At 33.8% G+C, this 17,230-nt stretch overlaps 1 protein-coding gene across 6 annotated transcripts in view; it reads right to left on the minus strand.

Moving 5' to 3' along the window:
* Window positions 1–1,175: 1,175 nt before the first annotated feature.
* Window positions 1,176–17,230, minus strand: part of IKZF2 (IKAROS family zinc finger 2) — a 166,352-nt gene continuing 150,297 nt past the window's right edge. For all 6 annotated transcript variants that reach the window (XM_037848590.1, XM_037848591.1, XM_037848589.1 and 3 more), the window contains 2 exons: window positions 14,611–14,754; window positions 1,176–9,498 (listed from right to left, as the gene is read on the minus strand). In XM_037848590.1, the coding sequence (XP_037704518.1) occupies window positions 8,774–9,498; window positions 14,611–14,754 (869 nt within the window). In that variant the 3' untranslated portion in view covers window positions 1,176–8,773. The remainder of the gene's footprint in view (window positions 9,499–14,610; window positions 14,755–17,230) is intronic.

The following is a 17,230-nucleotide window of genomic DNA, read 5'->3' on the forward strand; positions in this document are numbered from 1 at the left end:
AGTGTATTGATAAAAATCTTATAATCATATTAAGATTTCAATTATTTATTATTTCTCTGACCCTATTTCATTGGAAAAATCAAGAGTATATGGCATGCTTTACAAAAAATTTTCTTATTTGGCTCTTGTCAATATCATAAGTTGGGAGAATCTGATAAATATTTCTTGCTGATTTTGAAGGAATCCTCCATAAAATTAATACTAGAGAGCAATTGATATGTACAGCCTTTTTTTTCTTTTTGTCTCTCTCTCCATCCCTGTTTGCACTTTTTTCCCCTTATGTTTGGTTAGGACTTTGAATTAAGAGATGGTTAAGGAAGTTCATTCAAATTGTCATATTTTTCATTCTATGTGGCATTTAGAAGTCAAATTATTGGGGAATGTGATAAATATCCATGAAGTTTCGTAAATAATTATCCCTGAACAAAAACTCTAAAATAGCTATCTCAAATGTGACTGTAGGCTTTAAACTGGCATCAGGGATAAGTAATCATATATGGCCTCTTACATTTTGGGTTATGAAGATGTTTGTTACAGACAAACTTGTTCCGGCAAAAGATATATCACATTTATAAAATCAGGTGTGAGAAGTTTGTGACAATATGCAGTACAATATGCAGAACAGTGAGGCAACTTTTTGCCAACATGATTAAACAATCTCCGTGACTTAATCCTTTTTTTATCCGGTTTCTAATATGCCTGTTGACCATGATTTGGACCACTTGTGTAATTTGCTGTGTACTTTGGAGCAAGTCACAACTTCCTTCCCTTAAGCCTCATTTTCTTCTAAAACAAGGGGATAGATCTGAAATACATACCTCTTAGATTTGTTTTAAGGGTAAAACTGTATATATATATATATATAATATACATATGAAAACTGTCTGAAGCACCATGAGATGTCATCCCATCCTTAACAAATCATGGAATACTTTGTTTTTTAAAATACTTTGTTTTTCACTCTGGTGGATTACATGGTAATGATGGATATTGATGAACGATGGAGATGGAGATCACTGTTCTCAAATGAATCCAAATTTCTGTGTCAGGAAATGATAAATAAACCATGGCAATGACAAGTTAAATAAGCCTGATATTATTCAAGAATTTAATCTTCAATATTTGGGAGAAGTGTTTGCGTACAGAATTTCCACCAGAAAGTTTTTATAGCAAACTTTTTATGTCAGAAGTTTATTTTTATTGGTAAAATATTAAATAATATACAGAATTAAAAACTGCACTTACACGTCTGAGAAGAAATAAATCTTGGACAAATTATATGCTTGTTCCTGAGATTCCCTAAATTTATTCCAGTAGCTGTGCACTCAGACAGTACAAACCTTTATAATATAATCCTTTTCACAAAGTATTACAAAGTTTCTGCAGCTTCTTTAGTTGTACACACATACAGATGCACACTCACACATGCATATACAACTCTCATACACATATACACAGTACCCACATACATACACATAACATGTACGTGTGTGCATTAAAAACAAGGAAAACACAAGTCCCACATTTTAGTCTGCAGTGATAAAACTTTTTAGCGGAGGTCTCCAAATTGGTATATAGCAGGGTGACTTGTCACACAGCTGAAAAAACTCTTTCAGTATTTCCATAGTAAACCTCATTTTCTGAGGTATGGTATTTGAGACTTTAAAAAACTACATTACACTGAGGAAATCTGACATACAAGGTTTGGAACTTAAATTTTATGTATATATTTATATATATTTCTTTTTTAAACAATAGTTTTTATTTCCCCAAATTATTAGTTGGAAAAAAATGAGGTTTACTGGTTTGACCTATTATTATTATTTTTTTGCTTCTAAAACTCAAAATATCCTAGAAACTGTCAAGCAATTAGTCTTTAAAATAGTCTAATTACCTTTGGTATTGTTAAAGAAAAAATAAATCTAAAACAGTCAAGACACATAGCTACTGTACAAATGCAGTAACTGCCTTTAAGAGAAATGCCAAGGAAATGTTATTTTTTAACAAAACATGTATTTACATTACAGCAGTTTTACTACAGGGACACAGGTATAAAAAAAGAAAACCAGCACATTACATATAAATAAGTATGATACGAAAAATACTTCTTACTTAAATTTGTATGAAAACAGGACTAGCTCCAAATATTTTAAAAAATTTTCTCTGATAGGTGATAATATAAGTGTTTGAAATTGAGCTAAGTGCTTTGCTTTTATTTTAAAGTTCATTTCCAAAAGAAGAGAAATGAAAATAAAAAACTTAAGTTCTTAATTTAGAGCACTGGGTAAGGGTCAAAGGAGAAAATTCATCTAAAAAATTTCAACTTTAGTGTACATTTGTCAGGCAAAAGATTGCTAATTTAAATGGAAATTTAGCCTAAATAAAGACACCACGAGATTAGACCTCTGGTTTCTATACCCTCTAACCTTTTGATTGAAACGTATTTATCTCTTTGCTAGTTGTGTCGTTTAAAATGTCATGATTTTTAAGGGCTTCTCTTTGTCATTAACTAAGGAAAGAATAGGTTACAAAAGAAAAAAAAATACCATAGTTTTTAAGACTTCAAGAGAAGTATTGCACTTGTACAGAAAGAAAAGAAAAATATATTTTTTAACTAAATAGCAGACGCAAACATTGGGTTTGCAAATAACACATGGTCTAAAAGGTCCAACTGTTAAGAGCAAATACAGGACCCGGAAAGCTCCCTCCAAACCTGGAATATAATTATAATAATGTTAAAGCACTTTTCTCCCAACTGAGAGAAAGTTAAGACTTTCTGCTTTATATTTTAAATCTTTCTAAATATTTGAAAAAATTGTCTAATCTCTCATGATATACAGTGTAGGAGGAAAACTAAATCAGAATGCAAAATCCAACAGAAAGGAAGGCAAACATAAGATATTATGATTACATAATCTCTGGAGTCATATTTTAGGTATCGAAATTTTGAAAGGGAAAGTAACATAAAGGTTCTATACCTACTATTTTTAATCCAATTATTTTCCTTCTTTAACATAAAATTGGAGTAAAAAAATATGGCAGCAGACTATACAGTTAACAAAAACACAACTGAAAAATTACGACTTAAGACTTATGAATAGGAAATAAGAGTTGACCTAATCTTCAAACTTGTAGAGGGGGAAAAGAGAGGCAGAGACATTCAGAAACAGTGATGAAAGGGAGATGGACAGAGAGGAGGAAAAGAAACAAGGAGGGTTTACAACATTTAAGATAACAAAGATCTTTGTTACACAGAAAGGAAAGTGATTTATGTTCATAATCTCAGAGTGCTTGACAGTCAAATCTTTTTATCACAGTTTCACAATTTGAGCTACTTAAAAAAATAAAATAAAACAACAAAAAACAAAACCCAGATCCTTCCCTTGTTACAATATATTCATTTTTTAAAAAATTCCATTTCCAGTAAATTAAATTAAGTCAAATCCTGATAAGTGCATAGTAAGGGATTCAGTGACCTCCACCTGTTCAAGAAGTTTTTTTTTACTGTGTGTCACTTGAGGTAATTTGAAGGGCCCGATCCACTGCAAACTGGCTTATTTGTACCTATATGAAGTTATACGCTGTACTTTTTGTTGCTTATCAGAGGGCCTCTAAGTTGTATATTGTATTCACAATAAAAAGGACATCTTAGAAAACTGGTCATTCATTTACCACTTTCTGTATGGGATAAAGGTTAATTCACAAATTTATACAGAAAATATACAAATGCAACATTATGGGAGAAAAAAACCCAATAAACAGAATTATGAACTTATCTCTAAGAGTGTGTGGGAAAAATATCCACAAACTTACAGTACAGCAAGATGGAACTAAAAAGCTAGAGATAGAAAGTTACATAAAAACCTTATGGAAATTCCAAAATTTTAGGTTTCTGCAATAAGTGTAAAAATATTCAAGGTGCCGTTATTTGGCCTAGCAATACACTATGATAAAAAGAAACACTAGCATATCACAGCTTCTTGGTCATATGACATTTGCTTTGTATAACCAGCAGCTCATTTTTTTAAAAGCTGTCATATCCTTACACATCCATCGCAAGTAATACACAATCATGGTATGAAGCCATTTGAGATTATGCTTTGGAGAATAGCAACGTGGTATGACTGTTCAGTTTTGTTTTGTTCAAGGAGGATTAATCACCTGGTTTGTTTTTTTTTTCCTTTTTTTTTTTTTTTACATTATTCCATAAAACATTAACAGGTTAGAAGATAGATGTTCTAAGACTAGAACAACACTAGTCTTGGATGAAATTGCAAAACAATACTGTATTTTATTGATCTAAAAATTCTACTAATAAATTCTTATATGACACAGAACTTATTCTTCCTTAAAAACAAAACAAAATAAAAATACATACCATAATGCAATTCACAGCTAAAATTTCATTCTACTTCAAATTTTAACTGTATAAGCTTCTAATGGTATTCAGAAATACTATCAAATTAAAAAAGATATTAAAAACTGGTTTTAAATTTCTTTTTACTTTAAACAGCTGAGCTGAAAGTCTCTATACTGGAAACTCTTCTAACAGTTTTGCCCTAAGAACAAAAATGATGAATTATATAGTACTCAATTTTAAATTATTTTTAAAAATACATAATAAAAGTGTTGTATGGCTAAAATAGCTAACCAACACTCTCTGAATGCATTTTAAAAAGGCACCAATATAAAGAAATTTCAGAATTATTTAATACATTAAATTCAGGATCTTGTAGAGCCCAGTTACTGTATATTTTAATTATTTTGCAGAAACTAGAGGATTAAAAAACATTTCTTAAGATAATTTTCTTATATACAAACCTCAATTTCACTTTTTTGGGGGGGGGGATGTGGGGAATTTCCTGCTTTAGAATAATCTTCAAACAACTAGTACTTGCTAAAATAATACATAAAATCTAATAAAGATGATCCCAAATACAACATTTCCTTTTTTGCAAAATGAACAATTCAAAGTTTAAAAATAAATGTAGCCAGTGTCTCTTACAATCTAAGTTCTGTCTTGAAACTAAGGGCATACAGTTTTTTGTTTTGTATTTTTCCAGCTTTTTCTGCTTTTTTTCTGCCCTAAGGGATCATTTTGGAGATAGGATTAAATAAGATTTGGAAAATAAGTAAAATATTTCCATTTAAATGCCTTTGTGATGTAAATTTTGTCTAACATTTATAAAATATCATAAACAGCATGGTTCTGCGAGATGTACAAAGGAAAGACAAAAACTATAAATTAAAAAACTATCAAAAACCTATCAAAATATTTTTGTCTTTCTCTTTTTGCCAACAAGTAAATGTTGAGAAATTTTCTTGTCTCTTCTTGTTTGTTTTGTTTTGCTCTGAAAGTAGATACTGAAGACCCAAGGTTTAAGTTTAGTAGTTGCTACTAGTCCTAAGGACACACTTAACAACTTTAGCATTTCTTAATATAATCTGGTAAAGAAAATCACTAAATTGCTCAGGTATTCACTGTAATTTTTACTTTCTATATGCTCCTGCACATATGTGATCACTCTAATTGCTTCTTTTCATGAGTTTTCTTTAAAAGAATGTGTATATTTGTGTGTGTGTACACACACAGACACATCACACACACTGTGACTCACTCACACATAAAAATTGCATGTATGTAGGTGGAAGAGATATTTCCTATTTTGTAGCCAAGTCTAAATCCCAGTCTCTCATTCTTCCATTTTATCCCTCTTTTTAACAACCTGAAATCTCTTCTAATCTGCCTACTGGAAACTTTTATTGTTTTAAAATGTCCCTTCAGAATAACTTTTTAAAAGTGATTCATGACTTCTAGAGAGCCGGAGATAAAATTCTGGCAAAATTAGGGCAAAACAAAGAGAAGCACTTCTGAAATTTTGTCTAACTGGAAAAAATAGAGGATAACCCATTTTCCTGCCGCTTAAATACATTCTATAATGTAAAATCTCACCTAAATAAACTGGGTTTACAACTGCTATGTAGAAGTTGATTTATTTGGTGTCTTACCCTCATGTCTACTTTTAGGTATAGCCACCTTGTATACTTCCTTTTGTGAAGAAAAAGCATGCAAATATAGTCAACCAGAGTTTCTCAGAAAGCACTATGTCCACAAGAATTCTTTCTATCCTACAAATCTGAATTGACCTTGTCCTCATTTGTCTCTGCCACACCCTGAGCCATCTCTACCTTTTTCTGTTCCTCATAGCCTGAAGCTAACAAAATACAAGTATATACCTGTAGCAAATACACTCTCACAAATATTAACTCTCTTCAACAAAACAGATTCTCAAAAAAGATGAAATTAGAAAAGTAGAGCAAGTGCATCAGTACTGTTTTCATAAGGGTACTACACAACCCTTCAGGTCTACCCAAATTCAGCTTCATCCCAGGGCAGGTAGAGAAGTGATTTTTCATATACTGAGAAAAAAAAAAACGTAAGCAGAGAGAATATTCATAGATGACGCCAGCAGAAATTCACACACAAGCATATTGACTGTAATCCAAACTTTTCCTGAAATTCCAGTAAAACACAAAGTCACTTGACCTTAAAATTATTTGCCTTCCTCCAAAAGAAGAAAAAAAAAAAAGGAATTCCAATCTTATTTGGGAGTGGTGATGGAGAGTGGAGGTAAGGGATTCTCAAAGACATGCTTTACCTATGAAAAAATCGTATGTTCACAATGTACCAAAGCATGCAGGAAAAAACTAACAGTTGACATTCTATTTAATACATTTCACGTCTCTGTTTTGGTGCAGTCTCTTAGATTTAAAGGAATCGTTTGGTCATCTATCCAAAAACAGTTACGACCAGGACTAGTAGAAGAGAGCTGAGTTGTAATCATTTTTGCTATATCAGTGCTTAAATAAGCAGATAGGAAATGGATTAAGAACATTATTGGGGCCAGATTTGCTTATCTGTCTACAGTTCTCTAGTCTTGATAATTCTCACATCACACTTTATTAAGAAACCTAATAGCATCCTATTTAATGGTATTTCAGAGCAATTACCAGTTACAGCTTAACAGAATTTCAGTATACCCAAATGGTTATCAGATAATCTGGTCAGAGACACACTAAACACACTAAACACAAGCAGTGAGTTCTGCCTTCCAAGCGTGTCCCTCAAATGACTTCAATCAGTGCCACTCAGTTCCTCCCCTCCAATGCCACTGGAGTATAAAGAAATCAGAGCACCTACGTAAGTGAAATTAAAATCTGCACATGAAATATGGCAACATATGCCATGTATGGATTACAAGGAGGGAAATTCGGTACTAAAGGATTGAGATTCACTTCTGAGAAGGACTTATGTATAGGAGCACGTGTTTGAAATACAGAAATGTGCAGGACACAGACACTTTTGCCTGGGGGTTCAGTCACTAGAATGACTCCAAGAAGGGTAAAAGTAAACTTTGTTTTGTTGTTGCTTTTGTCTTTTATCTGTACTCCAATGTACAGCTTACAAAGATGTTTCATTATATTATCACTGAAGAAACACTAAAATAAATAGCCCTAGTTCAAAAACCTTACAGGCTTCAAGTTACCATATTCAGGTCAACTTAGCAATTGCTCTGAGGAGTTTTGATAGCAACAGCCTATAGCAAGATTTTTAAGACCTTCTACTCAAAGAGTAGAAGATGAATGGACTATGGACAGAATACTGGGTAGTCACAGCTTGAAAAAACCAGTGAAAAGAGAAATACCAGAAAGGAGATTATTAAGTAATTTCCCCCCCTACTGTTACCCTAATAATATTTTTCTACTGTTTAACACTGATTAATTGTTGATAAGGTGACAATCATAAGCGTATTTTTAGAAACAAATATGTATACTATATGCTGCCATCACATTATAGCTTAAAAAAATGAAAACAAACTTCCCAAACAAATACATGAAAAGTAGAAGTCTCTCCTGAATACTACTGACTGTGCCTCTTAGCCACTCTTAGACCATATGTTATTCTGAAAAGTAGATAAAAATACTATTCATTAAAGGTGTTAAAAGTAAGGCTGCCAGGGTATCTATAAAATGCCAGTCATCAAAACTATGGAAAACAGTGCTTAAGTTTAGAAAAATAAGATCATAGGACCTCAGATGTTTTGTAGGTGGCCCTTAACTACCTGTAGTTTAAGAATTTTGCTCTATGGTACAGTGTATAACATACTGTATTATAAATTCCATAGGGGAAGTAAACATAGAACCCACAACTCATCCTGGGAGTTATCATTGAAAATAACAAATAACAATGTGTTTGATTTGTGTTCCATGAGCTCTAGAGAACAAAAGAAAAAAAAAAGAAGTTTACATTTTGAAACAAATTCTTTGAAGAGTAAAATTAATTACATCATTTTTAAACTGCAAAAAGTCCTACCCAGAAAGCTCTAAACTTTCCTGTCTTTGATCATAATCCTGAATATCAGTGGCAAATTAGAATCTCTTAGGTGAATCTATATGAATCAAGTGATTTTTCCAAAACATGATATGCCTTATATCTATGCATGGCAGGAGTGAACTGCTCTTAAACTTCCACAAAATAAACAAGCCAAGTTATCAAGAAACAATACCCCTTGTCCTTCTCTCTTGTTTCTTCCTTATTGTAATTAGGCAGAGCAAATGACACTGCATCCACAAAATAAGAATTATTGACAATAATAATATTAAAAAAAATAAAATGTATGTCAACATCCGAGGGGAAGATGGGATTGTAAGTGCAGTATTTCTTCATGTGCAGTTCCTTACTTCATAGGGGTCCCCTTTGGAATGAAAAGGCCTAGTGGAATGTGTGCTCCCCTCGAACAATGTGTGATGAAAACTCGTAACGGTCCTGGCTTCTATAGCCACAGATGTTGCATTCCAGTGGGTCCCGGTAGCCATGGCAACCCATGTGAATGGTGTACATGACATGGTCTAGGAAAAGGACTCGGCAGTGCTCACACTTGAAGGCCCTAATCTGTTCTCCTTCTCCATTGAAGACCTTATAGATGTCCTTCAGAGAGCTCTTAGGAGCCTTGGCGGTATCCAAAGCTTTCACATCCTCCTTCATGTAAGCTGGGCTTTGTTTCCTCTTGGGATTTAAGGCAGGATTTCCTTGGTAGGACTGGCGGTCATCATGGCTGCTTTCTGAGTCAGTAGAATCCAGGCAGCTATTGCTGGGAGAGGCCTCTCTTTCCTGGGGTCGACTCTTTGGTCTGATGAGAGAGATAGGGCCATCCATGTTGTTTTCATGACTATCAGAGGTTTCCCTGCTAATGGGCCTTTCTATCCTATTTGGATGATAGACCTGAGAATAAGCTGAGCTTATAACTGGGGCCACCTCAGCGATTGTGCTTGGTGGGTGCTGCATCAGAGGGTGGAGGGCCTCAGCTCCAAGGTAGGTGATTGCATTGTTGATGGCTTGGTCCATCATATGAGACTGCATCAGCTCAGCCTCCTTCTCATATGTTAAGTTCATATCAAAGTGAATATCTGGGTAGCTGAATCGCATGAGCTTTTCCCCTGAAAGGGAGGGGGAAAAGAAAAAGAAAAGAAAAAGGAATAAAACAAAATTAATGACTGGATGAAAATATAAAAAGGTGCAAAGCTAATTAATGACCTCCATTTTCCATAATATGGGATCAAGGATTTAGGTTCTTTAACTCTGCTGAGAAATACAAATACTCTTAACAAGCAAAGAGGATTAGTCACAAAAATTTCACAAGTGATTGGCACTTTTTCTCATGCCATCGTAGGACTGCATTTAGCCTGAAAGGTATGGTTGATTGTGTTATCATCTTATTTTCATTTTCAATTAAAATCCTACTTGTCTAGGACTCAGGGACCAAGGGAAAAAGAACTACCAGGGGAAAATAAGTTGTGGACTATGCTTGTTTTTGCACATTTAAAAAATCATTGACCAAATCTACAAAGATCATAAAAGTGAGAGTGATCTGGTTATAACATCTGTCACCTTGCCATTTTGTAGGGTTAATTTGGTTGATTTAGTTACTATATAAGAAAAAAATTATAAAGTCAATATACGTCACTCTGGAATATTAAAAAAGGGTCATTATTAAGATACTTTAAAAATTGTATCACCTGATAAATTGAATGAAAATAAAAACAGGAATTATTTATAAAAGAATTTGCAAATAAACTTCGAAAATATCATCAGTCTTTGTTTTGTTTCTTGAAATTAACCATCATTGTTACATCATCCCTTTCTTATTCAGTCATGTGTCTGATGGTGCTTGTATGTGTATTCATTGTTAGTTTGCCATTTTTCCTTCATTGATGAATGGTTGTAGTGTTCTCTTTTATATTTACTTAAAATTTAATTTTCTTCAACATAAATGTCTGAACATTAACTAGAAAAGATTTTTGGTGCTTAAAACAGGAGAAGCAATTTAAATTTTTTTCCTTCAAATATTGCCAGTTTTGGACAGAATACTTCATCTTTTTAAAGTCCTGCCATTAAAACACTGTGGTCTCCAACTAGTTACCTAGTTACTTTGGTATGTAAACCTCACAGATGAATGTTTCTTAAAAATATATTTGGACTTCTCATAAATGTTTTAGTTTGTTGTTTTGTAGAGATGTCTAAACTGTAATGTTGAAAGGAAGTGATGACCCACAGAACTACATTTCAGAAAAGCAATTTCATATAGTTTAATATTTCAGATTTGAAGAAAGGGCACCAAAGTTGGATCAGGGTAATGAAAATGGAAGAAAAAAGTGAAGAGAAATTATTGCATGGCATCCAATATAAGATATCTCTATGTCAAGAGTTTCAAAATTAAGTGAGACAAACCTGATCTATGTTCTTGAAGAGCTTACAGTTTAGAGGGAGTGGCAACAATTTAAGGTTCTTTTATAACAAAGTGTGATATGTGCTATGGAGTCAAATGAGACGAATACTTATACTAGGGGAATAAAGGAAGTCTTCTTGAAGGAAGTAGCATCGTAGGTATGGATTTGATCGTAAACGTTAATAACAATCATTAAAAGGAATGTGGGGCTGGAGCAGCTGGTAAGAAGGCTCATGGGCAGGAGGGCATGGCTTGTTCATGGAATTATTTATACTTCAGTATGGCTGAGAGTGGAAATGGATGAGAAAAAAGGAGGTCAGATAATACAGGCCTTTATTCAACAGATAAGGAATTTTTAATTTTTTCCCAAGAGCAATAAGGATTGAAGGGTTTAACACAGGAAATTGCCTGTTTAGTTAAAGATTTAGAAATTTAGAAAAACAGAACTGCTAGGACTTGGTGATTATCTGAGCATAGGAAAGAGAAAGAGAAAGGAGTTAAGCATGAAGCCAGGTTTCAGACCTGGGAAACTGAGTGGATGGCAATAAGATAGAAAAGATGATGAAAACAAATGGGGGAAGGCAATGAGTAATAATCATGTCCAGTAAGTACTTAGATGCAGCCTCAAATTCAGGAGAGAGATCTGGCTCAAAATGTAAAACTAAGAGTCACCAGTTGATAAAAAGTAACTTCTGAAGCCATAGGAATGTATGATCTCACCAAGACATAGGTGGAAGTGTGAAGAAGAGAGAGCCAAAAATTGAGTCTGGAAGAGAACCAAGAATTTTATGCCTACCCACAGACCATGGCAAGAGGTCTATGCTTAGAGAGCCCTGGGTCTTGCTTCCCATGGAATGAAGAGTCTATGGGATCAAGGATTGTGCTGATATGGAGCTCACTCCCCAGACCACACACTGGATACCCAGAATCCAAAAATTTCTTGCTGAAATGGCTCTTTCATAGGATCCAACCTCCTGAGTAGCAACTGGTATGCACACACCTACACCTGTACACCTGAGGAGTGACCAAGGCACAGCGGGTTATGTGTTGTGTGGGAGGTGCAGTGTGAAAATAACTTGCAGACTGCAGTATCTACACATGTGGGTACAAAATTTGCATAGCTTTTAGGGGAAGCCCATAAAGAAGATTGAGATGGAGCAGGCAGAGAAGCTACAAGAAATGCAGAAGAGATCAATGTCATGGAAACCCAACAAACAATGTTTCAAAAGGAAAGGACTACTCAACAGTGGTAAATGCTGACTAGGAGTTGTGTAAGATATAGCCTACAGGGTGTCCACAGGATTTTCCAATATCGAAGCCAGTGGTGATCTCAATGAGAATAATTTCAGTGGAGCATGGGGAATGAGAGGAAGGAAAGAAAGAAATTGTAGAAAGCAAACAGAGAATGCCTTCAACAACTCAGTCTTTGAAAAAGAGAAAATAGGAGGTAGCTGGAAGGAGACTTGGGTTTAATTGAGGAATTTTTTTAATGATGAAACCTTATCACATTAAATTTTGAAAGAAAATGCCAATAGAGGGGAGAGGATGAATGAATAAGCGAGAAAGAGAAAAAAAAATAGTGCGAGGTATCTGAGAGCCAAGAGAGGAGTATTTCAGAGCACAGGAAGAGGAATAAACCTTTATCAGAATGAGGCAAACCGTTTTATGAAAAATTTATGTGGCTGCACATAATCCTATAAGGTCGGTGATAATTCAATGGAATGATTTTCAACTGATTTTTCTTTCCATGAATTTAGATGTTAAACCATCAAGGAACTAGAGACCATGTGTACAGACAGTAGAGAAAGTTTGAAATGGCCATAGAGGAGAGTAGGAGAGAAGACTGCTCAGGGATGGATTAAAGGTGTGTTGCTACATAGCATGGGCAGGCCAATCAATATTTGAGACCATTTATTCACTTATTTATAGTGATATCAATAGATAAGGCTGTGGGATTTTTTTCTAAAAATACTCAGCAGCTGAGATGCAGATATGGATAAGATGTTCAGTGTAATTCACTAGAGAGTGGAGTTTCTCCAGGAGAGAGTGATAGACCACAACAAGGCAAGGAAGTCGAGAATATTGACAAGCGAGTGGTAATAGTAATGAACCATGGAATCTAAGCTGGATAGGAAGAGATAACTGGATATATAGATAAGTCAGAGACAAGTGGCCTGTAGAAACTGATGAGAAAAACTACAGTATTTAATTAAGGAATATGGTAGAAAGGAATTTACATTAAGTGCAGAATGAAGAAATCTTTCATTCCAAAAGCCATCATAGAAAGAGTTACTGTAGCTATTGCTTGTTAAATATTACTCCTAGGGCAGAATCCAAATAAAAGAAAAAAAAATACCCTCAAATTCTTAATGAAAACCTAATGTCATTATTTTAGAGTCATATTGCAATTTTTTAAAAATCTGTCATTCTTTTCTAAGGAATGTAATCAAATCAAACTGAGATTATCATTTCCAAGTCATAGGAAACATGATAAAAATGTTACAAAGAGCTAACTATATCAATTTAGAAGACAGAAAGAATAATGGTAATAAATTTCACATTTTTTCCACCTAGTCTAGGGTCTAGTTGAGATATAGGCATTTAATAGACATCCATCAAATTAATCAATTTTAAAATAAATGAACTGGCTTTTTAAAATGAGTTACCTGCAAAAAGAAAGGAAGGAAGAAAAATTACTAGGGCCCAAGGCAGGCTTTTGAGTATAATCTCAGGGGTCTTAAAAACTGACCTCATATAAATTAGACCCTTAGATTCACCCTTCTTTCACTGATCTCTCTCAATAAATATCTCAACTGGTCTTAAAATAATAGTTTGGTGATTTGTTAGTTCTTAAATTTTAGATTGAAAGGAAGTCTTCTCTAAGTTTTTATTGGGCCAAGAGAATTTTATTACCCTTTCTTCCCTGAAATAGCCAAAGAAAAGATTTCTCTCAATCCCTACTCAACCCATGGCAGAATGTGTCACAATACTCTTGAATATTTTTTATTTCTTCTTACTTTTTTGCCATATACAGTCTAGTCTAAACGAACAGATATTCACATACATAATGAGTGATAACTCTATATTGAATCTCTATTAATTCATACATTCTTTTAAAAATTAGATGGCTTTTGTATCCTCCAAGACACTTCATGACTTATAGCATACACTTGGAGTGATGCAAAGTCTGATTGTATCAAAGGATAGCTAAGTTGCTTTATTTAAGAGCTCAGGAATGAGAAAGGGAAGTCTATATAATTTTTAATATTTTCAGTTCAAAATCATAGGCTGGATGAAAACAAAGTAGGACCCATAGATCCAAATATGAAACATCTTGAATATGAGTTGTATTATATTCATAATGCAGAGTATTGGGGAATAAAAGATTATTTCCCTTTACATGAGATCAAATACTAAAAACATTAAGATCATGTAAAGACAACAATTAAAAACCTGGTGCTAATGCAAATGAAAAACAGATTACAAAACTTGCCAATAGGTTATAACATTTTCCTTAAGTATTATTATTTTTTTCATAACCTGATATTTTATTTTTTACACCCCATTTCACTTACATATCAGCTCATTTTGAGATAGTGACTTCCTACTCTCAGTCCTCTTTTTCTTTCTCTTTCCTTTGCACATTCCCCAATGGAGTGTAAGTGTGCTGCACACGGAGTGGCATGGAGTGAAAAAGAATAATGGAGAAGGAGACCGGTATTTATTTAATGAACTGAAATACACAATTTTTCTAATATATGTGAACATGCCTTTGCTCATTAAAGTCACCTTTTAAAAAAATAAAAGCGTTTGTAATGCTTACCCACAAACTTTTGTGGAGTGGAGCTTTTACGTTTTCCCATATTCCCTGTGAGCTTCTCTATGACAGCAGGTCTCTCAAAAGGCACCAGAGAAATATTGTTGTCCATAATAGGCTCTTGTTCCTTACAATCTTCCATAGGAGGTACTATATAAAACCATACAAAAAATGCAATCTGATAATTTCTTCAACATTTTGAAAGACCCAAAGCTGAATTTGCCCTATCAATGCATTATACAAATATAAGTTAGCAGGCTTGAATAAAAGCAAGTAGAAATAACAACCTCTAGTGTGAAAGAATATCTTTAATGTTATTCACACACACACCCATACATACACACACAAAGGATTTGTTTTTATCCGAGTGTCTCTCAGATCGAAGACATAAATTGTTGCCTCTATTGGCGGCAAACATTGTCATCTAGTTTCTTACTACTCTGAAAGTGTTTTCAACATTGATTAGAATCAATATGACTTTAAGACTGCCCTATTCTCAAGGCTTTTGGAGTTTATTTTTCAAAAACAATTTAAGTAAGTCATCTTGTTTTGCAGGAAAGCTTAAACAGACACACAGAATAACAGCACAATATTTAATCAGATTTTTCACCCAGGTATTTTCATGTAGCGGGTTTTCTATTTGATGAGCTGAGTGAGCTGTTAGCACAATTGCTACTAACTGCTACCTGCATAAAGCAGCCTTCGCAAAGGAGCGCCAATTCTGAATATGTCTATGCATAGTAAATTGTGGCAGCTTTATGATTGTAATTTATTTTAAAAAGAGCTCTTGGCACACTGACTGACTAAACTACTGCCCTTATTCGTTTGACATAAACCCTCCAGTGCTGCTTCCTTTTCATCCCATTTGTGGGATGAAATGTATTAGCCCATAGATACTGACTTAGACATTGACAATCATAAAATTGAAAAAAAGGTATAAAAAGTTGCTTTTGAATGGAAATACTGTCAAAGGACATTTATGCATAGAGTGACATCTGAGACACATCAGAGAAGATCAGTTGATTAAAAGAAGAGGCATAGGAAAGACTATAACTTATTACTTCTTGATTATGGTTGCTTTCTTCAATTGTACTTGTGTCAGTACTGTTTAGAAACCTAAGGGTTTCATATCTTCAGTTTCAGTGTGCACATCTAAAATAATTACACTGCTCCTTTCGTTTGTACAGGATAGCCCTACTGTGTGAAACGCAATGCATTTTCATTTATAAGAGTTTCCTAAAAATAAATACTTTAACATTGGCTGATGCTAAAATAAAATGAGAAAGCAAGAGACCACCATTAAGAAAATCCAGGGAACAATTCAGGTGATCTATTTAATAACCAATACAGGTTGCTGATTCTGAGGAAATTGAAAGTGGCATCGGAAAAGTTTTCCTAACTTGGGAAAAATGTTTAAAGAAATCCATCTTCAGTCTAAATTTTGGTTAACCTAGTGTACCCTTGTGGATAGGTTGAAAAATTTCAATGTTATTCTACATTTTATAAGAGTTCCTCTGGCTATGAGTGTTAAGGGATTCTGCAATTATTGAATATTAATCTGGTAGTAAATATTCTAAGATAAGATTCAGAAACACAGAAACATTTAAGGCATTTTGTACACTGATACAATTAATGATTTTATTAAGTGCCAAAAGTAAGTCCCAAGACATTACATAAAACATTATATCCTCTTTTATCAACAGCTAAAGTAAAAAAGCGCATAAGTAAAAAAATATGTATTAAAATGAAAGCAAAGAAAGTTTGACCATAGATTCCAGATAAGGGGGATGGAATGTGATGGTGGTGATGATGGGAAATTATGTAATTAGATATAGATTGTTGTCAAAATTTTTTGTTTGGGTGATGGATTCAGACACTTGCTACATTATTAAAAATAACTAACTATATGATTAAATAAAAAGCAGTCCATTATGGACTAAAGATGAAAATATGACATGAACAAAGATCCAAAATGCAAGAAGGAAAGAAAAAACAAGACGTTTGTTGATGTAAATTTTGCTAAAAAACTGCAAAACTGGCTACTAGGGGTTGCCCCAAATTGAATATACTAATTAGTTTTGAAATGAGTAATGTAAAACTTGGCAGTTTTGCTCTAAATCTCACCCTCAATTTTCATATTTGCACACATTTAACACTCAAAACGAAACCTGGGTGTGGGAACTGCCCCACACCACATCCACTCAATTCAGATTTGGCCCAAGTTCAATGAAGCTCATGTGAACTGAAAACACTGACTTCTGCAGAGCTCTGGTCTAATTTGTACTTTACTATAGCACCTCAGATGTAAAAAAAAAAAAAAATGATCCTGTTTCTACCATATCAGCAGTGATAATTAATAAAAATCATCATCATCATCTGACATTTACTATGTGCTAAATACTATTTAAGGCTTTGTATTTAATAATTCATTTAGTCCGTTCAACAGCCCCCATGAAGTACGTACTATTAACATCTTCATTTTACAAACGGGGAAACAAGACTCAAAGTCATTAAGTGATTTCCTGAGGACTTACACCTTAGTTAGTTCGGAATATAGAAGTTGAGCCTAGGTGGTCTGGTTCCAGAACCTGGGCTTTTAACCACTATGCTATACTGTTCTTTTCAA

Source organism: Choloepus didactylus, chromosome 9 (assembly GCF_015220235.1).
Source record: "Choloepus didactylus isolate mChoDid1 chromosome 9, mChoDid1.pri, whole genome shotgun sequence".
NCBI classification, from domain to species: domain Eukaryota; kingdom Metazoa; phylum Chordata; class Mammalia; order Pilosa; family Megalonychidae; genus Choloepus; species Choloepus didactylus.